Source organism: Chamaea fasciata, unplaced genomic scaffold (assembly GCF_029207755.1).
Source record: "Chamaea fasciata isolate MVZ Bird 193981 ecotype frontalis unplaced genomic scaffold, bChaFas1.0.hap1 SCAF_10, whole genome shotgun sequence".
Lineage (NCBI taxonomy): Eukaryota > Metazoa > Chordata > Aves > Passeriformes > Sylviidae > Chamaea > Chamaea fasciata.
In genome coordinates this window covers 31,493,388-31,509,745 of record NW_027094095.1, presented here as the reverse complement: position 1 = coordinate 31,509,745, position 16,358 = coordinate 31,493,388, and the positions used below count along the sequence as shown (strand labels likewise).

The window sequence follows — 16,358 nt, the reverse complement described above, 5'->3', positions numbered from 1 at the left end:
AAGATGGGAAACGGCGACGGGACTAAAGGACGAGAAGGTGCTGAGGAGCAGCCTGCAGCTCAGAGCCGAGAAGAGGGGGAAATTCGTGGGAAACCCCCCCGGATTCGCACCTCGGTGAGGGAAATCAGCGGCGCTGAAACACAGAGGACGTTGTCCCGCGGCGGGACGGGGGAGGGTGGGAAATGGATTTGTAGAGAATTTGTCGGATCCGTGGCCTTTTCTCACCCGGAGATGGGGCAGCTGAGAGGCGTTTGGAAAACTTTTATTCCATTTTCAGTCTCACGTGAAGGGTGAGACAGTGCGGGTGTTGCAATTCACGCCAGCACAATCAGAAGCCAAACTATTTCCTAATTACAATCCATTAGAAGCTTTTTTTTTTTTTTTTTTTTTGGCTAATCAGCTTTTGCTGTTAATGCCTTAAAGTCAATCATCTAAAATCACCCCTCGTGGGTCCTGCCACAATGCACCTTTCATAGTTTTATTTCTCCAGAGTATCCGGTCTTACTTGCAAGGCCATGATTTAAAACTTGTTTCCAGTTCAATTTCTCTCTCAGCAACGCCTGTCCCATCCCGTGGCGTTTCTACGTCAGCATTTTCTATCTCAGAGTTTGCACACAGATGCACAGGACTGTGTGAGCCTTCCGTCAGGCTTCGGGAATCCTCCGCAAATCCATTTCCCACCGTGGAGAAGCCTCGAGGTATCTGTGGGGTTCCACTTTGGTCCTGGTGGTGCTTCAACCCCCAAAAATCTCCTCTGAGAGCTCCAGGGTCACGCTGTCTGTCACCCCGTGGATGTGCCACGGGGACTCTGCCCGTCCCTGCAGCTCTGAGGTGAAAGCAGCTGGGAAGCAGCACCGCTCCAGAGTTGGCTTCCAACCCCACCCTGCTGGAATTCTGGAAACTGAGAATTCCACTCTCTGTGCTGGCAGGCACTGATCCCCAAGCAAACACTGCATTGACCTGAGGCCATGGAAAAGGCTCCCAAAATTGAGTGACAGCTCTGGGATTGTGGGTGCGGGGTTTGGATAGAAGTGTGTGATAGCACAGGGTAAAAACTTAGATTTAAGGTTTTAGTATATAGTAATTAATAAATATGGGGCAACGTGGAGGATTTAAGGCATCATCTAAATCCTTCTCCTACACCTTCTTCTTCGTGGTTTTGGATGAGTTTTTTTTTCTAATTGGGTCAAAAAGGTCCTCATTGCAGACCTTGGGTGGTCAATTCTTGGGTTAAAAATATAAATAATATAGGTGTCGCCTCGTTGTTGGGTAATTAATGCTTAAAAGTCCTTGGGAAGAGTTGGAGGCAGCTCCATTCTCTACCTTGTTGGCTAGAGCTCACAACTCCTGAGGCTGTGATATAGGTAAGAATTAATGAACGCCGAGTCCAAACACGAAACTGCAACTCCCGTGCATTAATCTCGGCCCTAACACAAAGAAAAGAAGATAAGAAACCTCACACGCTTCTCCCTAGAAAACCTCCTGCGTGCTTTCCAAGAACTGGCAGGAACAACCGGCCGGCCACCGGTGGAAAGAGGAACATCTCGGTCATTTCAGGCAGAACAAAACCCCCAATCTTCCTGCCCCAAACCCCCAATTACTGACACTGGCTGGGTTTTTAGGGAACAAACCCCCAATCTTCCTGCCCCAAACCCCCAATTACTGACACTGGCTGGGTTTTTAGAGAACAAACCCCCAAATCTTTCTGCCCCAAACCCCCAATTACTGACACTGGCTGGGTTTTTAGGGAACAAACCCCCAATCTTCCTGCCCCAAACCCCCAATTACTGACACTGGCTGGGTTTTTAGGGAAGTTTTCCCGCACTTTGGCTGCCCCGCCAGGCTCTGTGAGGACAGTGGCACCCCAGGTCACCCCAAACCTCGGGAGTGTCCCTTCCAAGGCTGGGGGGCTCTTCCCCAAATTTGCCAAGTGTGGGGGATTCAATCAGAGCTCAGGGGACGGCAGGAGGGGACAGCGCTGCTCGGGATGGACTTTTGACACTGCTCACCTCACGCTGCTCCATCCCAGGGTGCTCCGTTCCCAGGGAATATCTGGGAGAGCGAGAATTCCTGGGCAGCAGCAGCCCAGGGTTGGCATCGTTGGGAAAACACGGATCCCGGGGCAGGAGCAGGGAAATCCCGGGGCAGGAGCAACCCAGGGCAAAGAAAATCCCAGGGCAGGAGCATCCCAGGGCAGCAGTGACCCAGGGCAGGAAAATCCCTGGGCAGGAATATCCCAGGGCAAAGAAAATCTCAGGGCAGCAGCGTCCCGGGGCAGAGAAATCCCGGGACAAGAGCATGTCATGGCAGAGAAAATCCCAAATAAGAAGCATCCCAGGGCAGGAGGATCCCAGGGCAGGAGCATCCCAAAAGAATGAATATCCCAGGAAAGCAGCATCCCAAAACAATGAAAATCCCATGGCAGCAGAATCCCGGGGCAAAGAAGATCCCGGGGTAAAGAAAACCCCGGGGAAAAGAAAACCCCCGGGGGCAAAGAAAACCCCGGAGCCGAGAAAATCCCTGGGCAAAGAAAATCCCAGCGCAGGAACATCCGAAAATAATGAATATCCCAGGAAAGCAGCGCCCCGGGGCAAAGAAAATCCCGAGGCAAAGAAAATCCCTCTGCAAAGAAAATCCCAGGGCAGCATCATCCCAGGGCAGGTGAATCCCAGGACAAAGAAAATCCCAGGGCAGGAGAATCCCAGGGCAGTGGAAATCCCATCGCCATCCCCGGGCAGGAGAATCCCAAGGCAGGAGAATCCCAGGACAGTGGAAATCCCATCATCATCGCAGGGCAGGAGAATCCCAGGACAATGGAAATCCCAAGGCAGGAGAATCCCAGGACAGTGGAAATCCCATCACCGTCGCAGGGCAGGAGAATCCCAAGGCAGGAGAATCCCAGGACAGTGGAAATCCCAAGGCAGGAGAATCCCAGGACAGTGGAAATCCCAAGGCAGGAGAATCCCAGGACAGTGGAAATCCCATCGCCAGCCCCGGGCGGCAGCACCATCCCGCCTTTCCCAGCGCCCCGCTATCCCTCTGCCCGCGGCCGGGAAGGGCCCCTCGGCCCCGCAGAGCCCCTCGGGGGGATCCCCATCCCGGGGGCTCCCCCGGCACCCCCGGAGCCCCGGCCGGGGTTACTCACCCCGAGCCCCGCGGCCGCTCCGGCACTGCCCCGGCCCCGCCCCGGGGGATGCTCGGCGCGGGGAGGGAGGGGAAGGGAAGGGGGGAAAAAAAAGGGAAAAGGGGAGGGAGAGGAAGAGGACATATGAAATAAAATTCAGCTCAGCCCCTTTTGTGCACAGCTTGTCCGGAGACGCCTCCACACTCATTTTACCTTCTCTGTGAAATAGTTTTGGGGGTTTTTTTCGTCGGTTTTTTCAGCGCTCCCACAACCTCATATTTAACCGAGTTTTAAATGAATGAAAGCCTTGCTGTTATTGTTCCTTCTCTTCTCAGGCCGTCCATGGCATAAACTCAGTTTTTCTGCCTGGTTTTGATCAGCTTTTCTTACCTCGGACACCTCAGCGCGGGTATTTCAGGGCCGGCTTTAGAAACGAGGGGTCACGACGTTTGCAGCCGCCAGGAATCCCAAATCTTTTACCTTTGAGCCTCCAGCTGCTTTTTCTTCCTCCCAAAGCCAGGAGCAACATTTGGGCTCCTCTCCGGAGCCTGGAAATTATTTCCTGTCAATAATTATCGTTAATTTTCTGGGGAGGGGCTGAGGGAGCCTATCCCCCACAAAATTCCGAATATATCAAAAGAATATCAAACTTCTTTTAACCTTTCGTTTCCCCTTTGTGCTCATCAGTCCCCGGGACACTTCCCCAGAGCCCTTCCCAGCTCAGCTCCAGCCAGGATCCGGAGGAGTTTAATCCAGGACACCACGAGGAGTTCCGGGGAATCCAATCCCGTTTTTTCTGCCTTGTCCATGCTCACCGCTCCTGCCCGCGCTGGTTTCCCAGGAATTTTCACTCCCGGCGCTCGGCGGCATCACCGGGGCGGGGCCGTTCCGCTCATCCAGGACAGTTTTAGGGGAAGATGCCGAGGGATGGCCCCGGTGACCAGTTTTGTGTTGCAGTGACGGGCAGGAGGAAATCACCGGTCCATCACCCCGCGCACAACACTGCTGCTTCCTTTTTACTTCTAGTTTTTTCTTATTTCCTTTTTCTTCTCCTTTTAAAAATGGTGGGGGTTTTTTTTCTGTTTTTCTTTCCTTTATGCATTTGTTTTCCACTTTCGTTCTTTTCTTTCCCCCCTTTCTCTTTTCTTCTTTTGCATTTTTTCTTTGCCTTTGACTTGTTTTGCTTTTCCTTTTTCTTCTTTCTTTTTCCATTATTTTTGCTTCGCTCTTCTTTCTCTTCTCTTCTCTTCTCTTCTCTTCTCTTCTCTTCTCTTCTCTTCTCTTCTCTTCTCTTCTCTTCTCTTCTCTTCTCTTCTCTTCTCTTCTCTTCTCTTCTCTTCTCTTCTCTTCTCTTCTTCTCTTCTCCCCTTTTCCTTTCCCCCCCCTTTTCATATTTTCTTCTTTTTTATCTTTTTATCTTTTTTGTATTTTTTATCTTTTATCTTTTTCCCTTTCTTTTTTCTGCTTTTCTTCTTTTCATCTTTTCATCTTTTCACCTTTTCACCTTTTTTATCCTCTATCTTTTCCCCTTTCTTTTTTCTCCTTTTCCCTTTTCAGCTTTCCCTTAATTTTAACCACCCAAACTCTTGCTTTCCCCTACGATTCCTTCTTCATTGACTCCTGCTGACCAGAGAACTCCAGCAAAAAAAAAAAAGAAAAAAAAAAAAAAAAAAAAAAAAAAAAAAAAAAAAAAAAAAAAAGAAAGGAAAAACCCGTGGCACGGACAAACCATGTGGCAAACCGTGTGAAAATCGCGTGTTCCCTTCCACCGGCTGTCTCATCGAGTGACAGAATCCTGGATTCCGGAATGATTTGGGATGGAAAGGAACTGAAATCCCACCCTGTGCCAGCCCTGCCATGGCAGGGACACTTCCACTGTGCCAGGCTGCTCCAAGCTCCATCCAGCCCGGCCTTGGAACCTTCCAGGGATCCGGGGGCAGCCACAGCAAATCTGGGAATTCTATTCCAGGACTTCCACATCCTCCCAGGGAACAATTCCTGCCCAATCTCCCGTCCATCCCTGCCCTCTGGGAAGCCATTCCCTGTGTCCTGTCCCTCCATCCCTTGTCCCCAGTCCCTGTGCAGCTCTCCTGGAGCCCCTTCAGGCCCTGCCAGGGGCTCGGAGCTCTCCCTGGAGCTTCTCCTCTCCAGGTGAGCGCCCCCAGCTCTCCCAGCCCGGCTCCAGAGGGGCTCCAGCCCTGCAGCAGCTCCGGGGATTCCTCTGGAATCTCTCCAGCAGCTCCGTAACTTCCTCCTGGTGTCCATCTCTTCTTCCCTGGAAGCTGGACCATGGAATCGTGGCCGGGCAGAGCTGAGCCCCAGCGGCAGCAGCAGAATGAGCCGGTCCCCCTTGCAGGGCGGCTCTTTTAGGGTGCCCTGTGCGGTGGCTCCGTGTTTTCCACCCCTTTGTGTGCCGGTGACTCCCAGTGCCGTCCCCAGCAGGATGGAATGAGTCACTGAGCCTTGGAAAATCCCATCCTTCTCTTTCCTTGTGAGAACGCAGCCAAGGAAGGGCCCGCGAGGCGAGTTCGGATCCGGCCCTGCTGCTCTGGGGAACGGGATAATGCGCAGAACACATGGATACTTGTGTCCCTTAGAGGTTCAGGCTGTGGGGTTTTCTGTGTCCTCGTGGCAGAGCTAACTCCTCTCTGCTGGGGAAAGGCTCGGCTGCTTTGGTGAGCCCTGTCCGATCACCGCGGGAGCTCCTTTCCCATCTGCTGTGTTCAGCTCTGCTCCTTAATCCCAGCCCTGCTCCCACGGCTTTTCTGGTGCCACTCTGTGGGATTTGCCCTGGGAAGTCGACATTTTGGGGGGTTTCTTGTGCCATTTTCTGGGATTTGCCCTGGGAACTTGACGTTTGGGGTTTTTTTGGTGCCACTCTGTGGGATTTGCCCTGGAAGTTGAAATTTGGCTTTTCTGGTGCTATTCTATGGGATTTGCCCTGAGGAGTTGACTTTTGGTGTTTTTTGGTGCCATTCTATGGGATTTGCACTGGGAAATTGACATTTGGGTGTTTTGGTGCTATTCCATGGGATTTGCCCTGAGGAGTTGACATTTGGTGTTTTTTGATGCTATTCTATGGGATTTGCCCTGGGAAGCTGACATTTATTTGCCTTTTCCAGTGCCTTTTTATGGGATTTGCCCTGGGAGTTGACATTTGGATTTTCTGATGCCATTCTGTGGGATTTGCCCTGGGAAGTTGACATTTGAGTTTTCTGGTGCTATTCTATGAGATTTGCCCTGGGAATTTGACATTTGGGTTTTACAGTCGCCATTCTGTGGGATTTGCCCTTGAAAGCTGACATTTGGTGTTTTTTGGTGCCATTCTGTGGGATTTGCCCTGGGAAACTGGCATTTAGGAGTTGGCACTGGCTGGGAGCCTGGTGAGACCCAAACCACAGCCTCACCTCTCACATCCTCTGCTCTGAGACACCAGCCTGCTCTCAGCCTGTGCCACGGAGCTCAGCCCCGTGCAGGACTCCTCATCCTCCTCCCAAAAAAGGCTCAGGGATGGGAGAGGCTCCCCCAGATCCCATCATTTTTAATGATTATTCCCAGTTTTGCTGTCAGGCCGTCCCAGCTGCTGCTGGTTTTGCTCTGCCACGTTTTCAGGAGGGTTTTGCTGACCCAGGCACATCTTTGCAGCTCTGCACGAGCCTTGGTCACAATCTGGGCTTTGATCTCTGCTCTGTGAACTCAGAAATCCCCGGAGGTCTCCGGGTGTTACTGAGCTCTGTGAAACCTCCGAGCCTGAAATCCAGTTCGAGCCTCTGCAGGGCCTTTATCTGCCACCAAATCTCTCCCACAATTTGCTGACAACCCGGCCCTTGCAGGGGCTGCAAACACGGAGTAAATCCCAGCAGCACGGGGTTATTTAGAGGATCTTTCTGCGACCTCCTGCTCCTGCTGCTCTTCCCAAAAGGTCGAAGGTGCTTTTGACCTTTGATTCTGAGGCTTTACGAGCTGCAGGAACCCAGACTCTGCAGATTAGAAGCAGGTGAAGGTCACGCCCTGAGCTGGTGACTAAGCTGAGCCTAAACCCAGCTCTGTGTGCTGCCAACCTCAAACCAGAATGGATTCCACATCCTCCTGCACGGTAGCGGCACGGAGGGTTTAAAGCTGCAACTCAGGCGCACGTTTAACGCATCATTTGCTATTCGTTACATTTATTTATTGCTTCTTTATTCTTGTTCAGGTTGAAATAATTTCCAAGCTGGCTTCTTGAAGAGGTAAATGAGTCCCACAGGGGAGTCCCTGGCTGATCTCTGGGGGGGTAGACACATCCTGCTCCCATGGGGTGGAGCAGGAGCGGGTGGCTCTCTGTTCTCCAACCCCCCCCGGAGCTCTGAACTCTCTGCACCCAATTCCTTGTTTCTTTTAATTTGCCCCCTCCTTCCCTTGGTATAAAAAGGCCTTTTTAAGAGAGGCTTTTGTGCGAACCTTGGTAGTGACGAGGTGCATCTCTGTGCCTTGTGAAAATCACGGAATTCGCTCCTGAGCTGATGAACAGCAAAGTGGGAAAATCTCTGGCACCGGATCCAACAGTAAAACCAAGCTTGAAACAGGAGATAGAAAGACCTGATATCAAAAATTGGGGGGTTTGGGGGAAGGAGGGAACCCTGAGGTGTTAAAACAAATCAGCCGAGAGTGACTTTGTGATGGGATTCATGGGATGCCCCTGGATCCCTGGAAGTGTCCAAGGCCAAGGTTGGACACGAGGCTTGGAGCAGCCTGGGATGGGGTCTGGGATCACAGAATCCCACAATGGGTTGGGTTGAAGGGACCTTAAATCTCTTTTTGTTTCAACCTCCTGCCATGGGCAGGGACACCTCCCACTATCCCAGGCTGCTCCAAGCCTTGTCCAGCCTGGCCTTGGACATTTCCAGGGATCCAGGGGCAGCCACAGCAAATCTGGGAATTCTCTTCCAGGAGCTGCCCACATTTCTCTCTGTTTGGTGAAGGACTCCGTGTGTGTTTGTGCCCTTCTCTTTCTCAGTCCAGGTTAACCAGCTGCTCCCATGGAAAGCAGGAATATTTCCTTTATCTCCCGGGGATCAGTGGGAGGGTTGGCACCGATGACTCCCTGGTGTCCGTGGTGGGAGCTGGGAATGCTCCACGCCTGCCCCACTGCTGGGAGAACAGGAGCTGTGCTCCTCTGGCCACTGCTCCGTTTGCAGGGATCCCTCCTGGGTGTCTCGGGTTGCAAGGTGTAACCAAAAGTTTGTATTCTATTTGTCATCTTAAAATGGGAAATAGTTAAAACCAGATTAAAACCAGCTGGGGCAGAGTTCTTTATCCCTTCCAGGACCTGTCCCTCATCACTCTGGGGGATCTCTGCTGTTAAACCAGCTGGGGCAGAGTTCTTTATCTCTTCCAGGACCTGTCCCTCATCACTTTGGGGGATCTCTGCTGTTAAACCAGCTGGGGCAGAGTTCTTTATCCCTTCCAGGACCCGTCCCTCATCACTCTGGGGGATCTCTGCTGTTAAACCAGCTGGGGCAGAGTTCTTTATCTCTTCCAGGACCTGTCCCTCATCACTCTGGGGGGATCTCTGCTGTTAAACCAGCTGGGGCAGAGTTCTTATCCCTTCCAGGACCTGTCCCTCATCACTCTGGGGGGATCTCTGCTGTTAAACCAGCTGGGGCAGAGTTCTTTATCCCTTCCAGGACCCGTCCTCCCCCCAGGGGATATCTGCTGTTCATGGGCCATCCAGGCTCACTGCAGGGCTGATACAATCCCATCATCCCACGGGGAGAGGCTCCGCCCAGGGGGAGGAGCCCAGCATTCCCGCCTGGATCACCGCTGGCATTCCGAACAGCAGCACAGCCTGTGTGCGCTGGATTCCCCGAGGGAGCCCGGACCCATCCCAGCCCCACCGGGCCCTTCTCCGGGATCATCTCTGCTCCAGCAGAGCCACAGCTGGCACGGCTGGAGGAGTTATCGGGACCAACAGGGGTCAGGTCCTGTTCTGACTCCGGCAGGGTTTTCTTTTTTGTTTTTCTTTTTTGTCCCACTACATTTGTATTTTTTAATATTCCTAGTAGAGAACAGTTATTCCTATTCCCACATCTCTGCCTGCGAGCCCCTTGATTTCAAAATCATATTAGCTAGGAGGGAGGGGGTTTACATTCTCCATTCCAAGGGAAGCTCCAGCTTTTCCCGGCGCACACCTGTCCATCCAAACCAAGACACTGGGGCTGCAAATCCACCCAGCAGCTCCCTGAAACGCAGGGCCAGCCCCGTTCCCTGCCAAGAGGAGCCTTTCCCCCGCTCGAGGTTTGGCAGCTCAGGTGGAAGAGGCAGCACAAGGCTCAGGATGTGGACATTGCAAAACAAAAGAAACCCAAAAAACCTTCCCCACCTCACGTCGTGTGGCTGTTCTTGTACGATTTCCTTCCTGCGCAGGCTGCACTCGCTAATTTTAGGCTCCCTGCCCTGCTGCACCCACATTTCTGTGTTTGTTGGCTGCTTCTGGAGAAGAATCCTCCCCTCCTGGCCAGGTCTGGGACACACTGACACATTCCTGGGGGTATGGAAGGAAAAAGCACAGCACGCACCGGGGAGCTTTGGAAGTGTTGAGGACGAACAGCAGAATTATTCCATTTGTGCAACAGCTGCGAGAGAAATGCTCACAGTGTCTGGGAAAAATTAAAAAAGAAAAATTGGGGAATATTTTGTAAATCCCAGAACTTGGGAAGTGTTGAGGACGAACAACAGAATGAATCTATTTGTACAACAGCTGATGGAGAAATGCTCACAGTGCCTGGGGGAAAAAAAAAATCAATTCCCAAAATATTGGGAATATTTTGTAAATCCCAGAACTTGGGAAGTGTTGAGGATGAATAACAGAATTATTCCATTTGTGCAACAGCTGATGGAGAAATGCTCACGGTGCCTGGGAAAAACTGAATAAAAATTATTTGGGAATATTTTTAAAGTCTCAGAACATGGGAAGTATTGAGGGTGGTTTGGAAGTATTGGAGATGAACAACAGAATTAGTCTATTTGTGCAACAGCTGATGGAGAAATGTTCACAGTGCCGAGGAAAAACTGAAAATAAAAAAAATTGGGAATATTTTGTAAGTCCCAGAACAGCTGGCAATGGTTTCAGGGCTGCTGAAGGAAGGAGACTGCCGTGTTTCACCTTCTGGGTGTCCAGAGATCCAAGCTGACAAAGTGCTGTGAGGTGATAAATCCTTCACCCAAAGAGTGGGATTTGTCCAGGGACCAATCCAGAGGGATTTACAATCAGCCTGGCAGGCGTTGGAGGTTTGTTCTCACCTGAGTGGGTTTTTCTTGGGCATGGGAGGAAAATGAAATACAGAAAAGATTCCGTGTACCCTTGTGATCCATAAATCCTCCCTGGCGCCGTGTCTGTTCATCAGGAGCAATCCCAAAATATTTCCCACATCTCTGCCAGGATGTCTGAGGGATTTTTTAAAATCCATTTTAACTGCAATTACCTCCAGGAATGAAGTGCTCCAAACATTTGGGAATGAAATGCTCCAAACATTTGGGAATGAAGTGCTCCAAACATCTGGGAATTAAAAGCTCCAAGCCTTTGTCACAAGGACGATGTGGAGCAGCAATAGAAGATATTCCACCCTGCAGGAAACCTGCCGCTTGGCATCCCAGGAATCCGAGCTTTACGGGGGTTTTTTTTGCCCCGCCAGTGTGAGGTAAGGTTAAAACTGGGATTTGCTGGCCCGAGATTCCCAGGCAGCCACAAGAACCTGCAGCGGAGCGAGAGGCCAAAATTCCAACGTGGAGTTTCGCGCTGGTCCTTCCATTGGCAATCCCAGCGGTGTCTGTGCCTTGGTCACTGCTCCAGGGTTTTATCCACAATCCCAGCTCCTCTCAGAACAACCTGTGGGAAGCGGGGATTGTCAGGCTCCCTGTTGGCGGCTCTCAGGCACGTCAGCAGCTCCTCGGGGACCAACATCTGCTCCGGGACATCGCTGGGCGGCCTCTGCTCCCAGGGGTTCTCCGGGAAGGATCCCTGGGAACGCGCTGGGAACGCCTGGCTGCTGTTGAGGACGAGGTTGATCTTGTCCAGCAGACACAGCTGGGGTGTCCCTCCCTGCTGCTCCCACAGCTGGGGCACGGGGCTGGTGTAATCCTGGGAGAAGGTTCCCATCCCTGGTTCCGGGATCGCCGCGGGCGGCTGCGCCGGGTAAATTCCGGCAGCGACGTATCCCAGCGTGGAGAGCTGGGGTTTGTAGGCACCCAGCTGCTCTGGGGCCGGGGTTCTGGGGGTCACCAGGGTCCTTGGGAGCTCCCTGTGCTCGGCCACCTCTGCCCTGGCCTTGGTGTCCCTCTCGTGCTGCTCCTGTGGCGGCACCTCCTGGATCTCCGTCACCGCGGGATCACCCGAGGGCAGGAACGGCTCGTGGAGACTCTCAATGGGGAAATCACCCTTGTCCTGGGGAAAGAAACGATGGGCGTGGCGAGGAACTGGCAAATTTTGGTGAATAGGAGAGCTGGCATTAGGGCTGGGAGCGGCCTGGCCCAGGGGATGGAATGGGATGAGCTTCAAGGTCCCTCCCAGCCTGGGGCAGCTGTGGCCACGGAATGCAAAGTGTGTGGAATTAAGGTTTAAAGAGCTCAGCCAACCCAGGCTCCCACACACCTCACAAATGCCTGGGAAATGATTCCTGGGAAATGATTCCTGAGAAATTCCCAACCCCTTAGAACCGAAAACTCTTCCCACCAGCGTTCCTCAGGGCTCTGGAGCAAAGCTGCCCTCTCTCCCAGGTAACAAGGAATGTCACCAAAGGAAAAGGCCAGGGGAGGTTTAGGCTGGATTTTAGGGACAAGTTCTTTGTGGGAAGGTTGTCCAGGATGGCAGAGTCCCCACCCCTGCAGGCGGTTAAAATTCCCGTGGATGTGGCACTTGGGGACCCGGGGCAGCGGTGGCCTTGGCACCGCTGGGGGATGGATGATCTCAGAGGAGATTTCCAGCCCGGGTGATCCCGTGATTCTGTGAAGCCAGGCTTTGATGGGAGGGGAAGCGAAGCCAGGCCACAGCTCTGCCCTCACCTGGAGTGACTTCACCACGGCGCTGTTCTCCACGTGGGGAAAGTCCTCAAAGAGCCACTTTGGCAGGAGGAACACGAGGGTGACCTTCATCCTTCGCCGAGGGGGAGAAACCAAACCCCAAAGGTTAATCCGATTAATTCTTCGGATATTCCTCACGCAGGAGGAAACTCTCTGCGTAGGAAGGGCACATGAAGAACACCCAGCCTTTGAGACGGGCATGGAAACTCTGGGTTCCCCGTCCTTTAATTTCACCAATTTCGGGTTTATTTGTTTATTTGGTTTTTTTTTTGTTGGCCCTTGCCTTACCGTAGAGCACCAAAAAGTCCTTTCGTACAACAGCCTGATAAACGTGTGACACTGCCCTCGGGCTGGGGGGAAAAGGACTCGGCAGTTGATTTTAAAACCTCTCATTCGGGAGAAATTTTGTATTTCTTGTATGTACAAAAAAGAAAAACTATATTTCTTGTATACACAAAAAAAATTATTTTATATTTCTTGTATATACAAAAAATATTTTATATTTCTTGTAGATACAAAAAAACACAGAGTAAAAAAACCGAAGAATCGGAAATGAGGACGAAAGATACGGAGGGGAAAGGAATACCTTTTCCTGACTGACTTTTTAAACATCACAGCTGCAAAAAGCGCCGACAATCCGACCGTGCCGAGGCTCAGTCCCAGGAAAACTTTGACTTCGTCGTCTGCAGAAGGATGGAGAGGGAGGAGGTCACGCCTGGGCCTCAGGGAATTCAGTCCCGACCTCAGCTGCCAGAAATGCTGACGCGAATTCCTCAGCCCCACTCGGTTTTGCTTTTGGTTTGAGGGCTGTGGCGGAGCCTGACCTTTGCCAGAGGATGTGCGGAGCAGAGCATCCCCCCCAAAGGCTGGAACAACCCCTGGCTCGAGCTGCGGGGTGGAATCCGCCTCCTGTGCAGGGTAATTCTGTGTTTTCCTGCCTTTGGGCACCTCCCGCTTGTGCTGGACGTTTTGTTTTAACCTCGTTAGAAAGCCGGACTCAAAGCTCTCATTCTGTGCGTGCTGCGATTTTACCACGCCTCTAAATACCTTGCATTAGGATGAAAAAATAACGCAAGACTGGACTTTGAAGACCTCCCTCAAACAACAACAACAAACCAGAATTTGAGCTGTTTTTAAACAGAAAACTTCCTGTTCTTCCACTTCAATTTAGAATCTCTCTGGGATTATTCCTTAAGCCATTACTTGAGACAAACAATTGGGATTTTTTGCACCCTTTTGCTCGTGCCAGCACCTCAAAAAGCGTCGTGTTTTTGTCTATTGATGCCAAAACCCAGAAATAATTATACTCAACCAAAAGCTGCTCCTCCATGAGAGCACCACCCTGCAGGCGGGCTGTGTCCCCAGGGAGTGAAAAGTTCTTTTTTTTTTTTCTTTTTTTTTGGGCTCTGACCTCCCCAAAATATCCAGGAGGAGCTCTCAGTTCCCACCGCCAGGTGCTGCTGGGGTTAAACCTCCCACGTGCGGCCGGCAGAAAAGCCTGGCTTAGCAAGGCAGAGCTTACCCTGGGACATCTCGCTGTCGGTGCTGCCCAGGAGCGGCTCCTCCGCAGGGACTGGAACAGAGAGGGGCGAAAATGTCTGAGTTTCACTTGGAGGGCTGTGGGGGGCAAAAAGCCTGGCCTGGTTTTATCTTTTTAGAAAAATGAACAGCGGTGTAACGAGAAAAACTTCAACCGCTTCGTCCCCGAAGTAATGGATGACCGAAGGGAGTTACTCCTAGAGTGATTTGTAATTTGTATTTCGGTTTATCAGTTTACTTACCAGTTTATTTATCAGTTTATTCTCTGTCTGGGGTCTCCACAGTGTCCCATCTCCCAGAGATCCAATTAAATGAGATGTCGAGCAACACCTGGCCCCATCCCAAAGCATCTTCCCTGCACACCCCTCCCAGCCCGTTGTGGGATTCTGGGATTTCCCGAAGTGCCTGAATTCATTTCCTGGTTATTTCCATGCAGAGAGGGAAGATCTGCAGCTGAACCCCCTGCCATGGCAACGTTGTGGTTTAACATCAGAGGAGTAAACATTTTTAAGAAGTTATGGCTAAACCAATCAGTGATTAGTTTTGAAATTGACAGCTGATATGGCTAACAGGGAATTTGTACGTCTCTGTGAGCACACGGGGTTAAACATCGGGGGATCCTGAAAAACTGAGGATAAATCTACCTTTAGATAAATCTATCTTTGTAGCCTTTGAGTTCAGGCCTGCTTTGCTTTTCTCCTAATCCCACCTCACGGCGAAGCTCTGGTCAACACTCAAACCACTCCACCGATTAGCAAACGAAGAGCAGTAAATGTGAAACCATTACATAAATCAGTATTTCGAATTTCTAATTTCTAAACTGAACCAGCACAGGCAAGGCGCCTCTTCCTGCTGAAACAAGCAGCCAGCTTTGATCCTGGCCGAGTTCAGCGGGATCCCAAATGTCCTTGGCCAACATTTGGTGCCCCAGAGAAGGGTCCTGCCCTGAGGACAACACGCAGTCAGCCTCCTGTGCGGGTTAATTTTGTATTTTCCCGGGTTTGGGCACCTCCCGCTCGTGCCGGACGTTCTATTTTAACCTCGTTAGGAAGCAGAGTTCAAAGCTTTCGTTCTGTGGGTGCCGAGCAGCCAGCCAGGACTGTCTGCCTCCCATTTCAGAGGAGCCATCTCAGGCGCCACGGGAGCTGAGGACACCCTCAGGTGTCACCTGACACCCTCAGGTGTCACCTGCAGGTCCCCCCCGAGGACCTGCCCGGCTCTGCGGGACCCCCACAGCCACCCCAGCGATGGAGGTGATGATGATGTCCCCTTGCAGCCTGGCTCCTGCCCTTCCCTAAACCCACTCCCAGCACCGAGGCTGCCTGATCCTCAGGCTGAAGGTGTCCCTCCCGGACCCGCTCCGGTGAGGCAGGACGGGCTGGCTCTCCGGAAAAGCTCTTGGCTGCACTTTGGTTCGTCTGTAACCTTCCCTCGTGAATTCTGCATTTGAAACCTCAGGTTTCTGCCAGGGAAAGGGACGACAGCTCCACGGGGGCATCTGGTGAAGGGAAACGAGGTTCTTGGGTGGTTTAGGTCTGTGCAGGGGAGCAAAGACCAGCTAGAGAGGGTTGGGTTTTTTATATAAATACAAAGATTAAACACTTTCTTTTCCCATCCTGCTCGCTGGGGAGGGTTTATCCCATTCCCAAACCCCGAGGCAGTGGGGAGGAGCAGCAGCTTCCCCCCCCGGGCAGGCTCACCTGGGCTGGAGCTGGGCGCGCTGATCCCGCCGGGATACACCGCGAACAGCGACACGCGCCGCGGAGCTCCCGCCGCTGCCTCTGCTGGGAAAAGCCACATTCACCTTCAAAACCTGCTCTTCTTGTCCCCTCTGAAGGCTCTAGGCTCGCTCAGGGGCTTGTTCCTGAGTGCTCAAAGCAGATGGGTCGGCCTCTGCGGGTCTGGTGTCGTTCCTGGCCTGCCAGCTCACTCTATTTTTCTTTCCCTCCCATCCCCTCCTCTCCCTGTGATCAGGGACCCCAAACCCACCGCCTGCCCTCAAATCTCCAATTCCTTCCCTCCTCCTTCTTCCCTAAGGGCTCCTCATAGCCCCACTCCCCAAAAAACAAGTGGGCAGGGGCCCAAATTCAAATGAAGCTGGGATTTGTGATCCTGTTGGGATTTGCGATCCAGTTGGGATTTGCGATCTAATTTGGATTTATAACGTCCTGCCGAGCTGTTCCAAGCAGAAAGGGGATCCCTGGGCTGTCTTACCTCGGATGTAGGTGCGTGTTTGCTGGTGTGGGACTCTTTCCCAGAAGAACCGCTCCTCCTGGCTGTGCTGGGGGCTGGAAATCCACTCCAGGATGAACCAGAGCAGGGGGCTCTGGCTGGGCTGGGGGGGCTCCCACTGCACCAGGATCCTGCTCTGGTTCTCGGGCTTCACCTCCACGGGCCCTGGTGCTGGGAATTCTGTGGGGGAAAAAGGACGAGGGGCTCTCACCCCAAAATCATCCTTGGAGACTGGGAAGGGTCAGCCAAGCCCCGGACAAATGTGGTTTTCCTGGAGGTGTTTGGAAACTGAAGGGCGAACAGGAAATTCCAGAATTATATATAAACAGGGTTTATATGTAAATACATAAATCTAGTTCTATGTATTGATTTGTATTTCATGGAATTATTTTGGTTGGAAAAGACC

At 52.0% G+C, this 16,358-nt stretch overlaps 1 protein-coding gene across 1 annotated transcript in view; it reads right to left on the bottom strand.

Annotated features, from left to right (window-relative positions):
- Positions 1–10,943: 10,943 nt before the first annotated feature.
- IL23R (interleukin 23 receptor) overlaps positions 10,944–16,358 on the bottom strand; it is a 14,780-nt gene continuing 9,365 nt past the window's right edge. The window contains exons 10-15 of the mRNA XM_066191956.1: positions 15,935–16,132; positions 15,421–15,501; positions 13,704–13,754; positions 12,768–12,864; positions 12,164–12,254; positions 10,944–11,546 (exon numbers count right to left, since the gene is read on the bottom strand). Of these exons, the coding sequence (XP_066048053.1) occupies positions 10,944–11,546; positions 12,164–12,254; positions 12,768–12,864; positions 13,704–13,754; positions 15,421–15,501; positions 15,935–16,132 (1,121 nt within the window). The remainder of the gene's footprint in view (positions 11,547–12,163; positions 12,255–12,767; positions 12,865–13,703; positions 13,755–15,420; positions 15,502–15,934; positions 16,133–16,358) is intronic.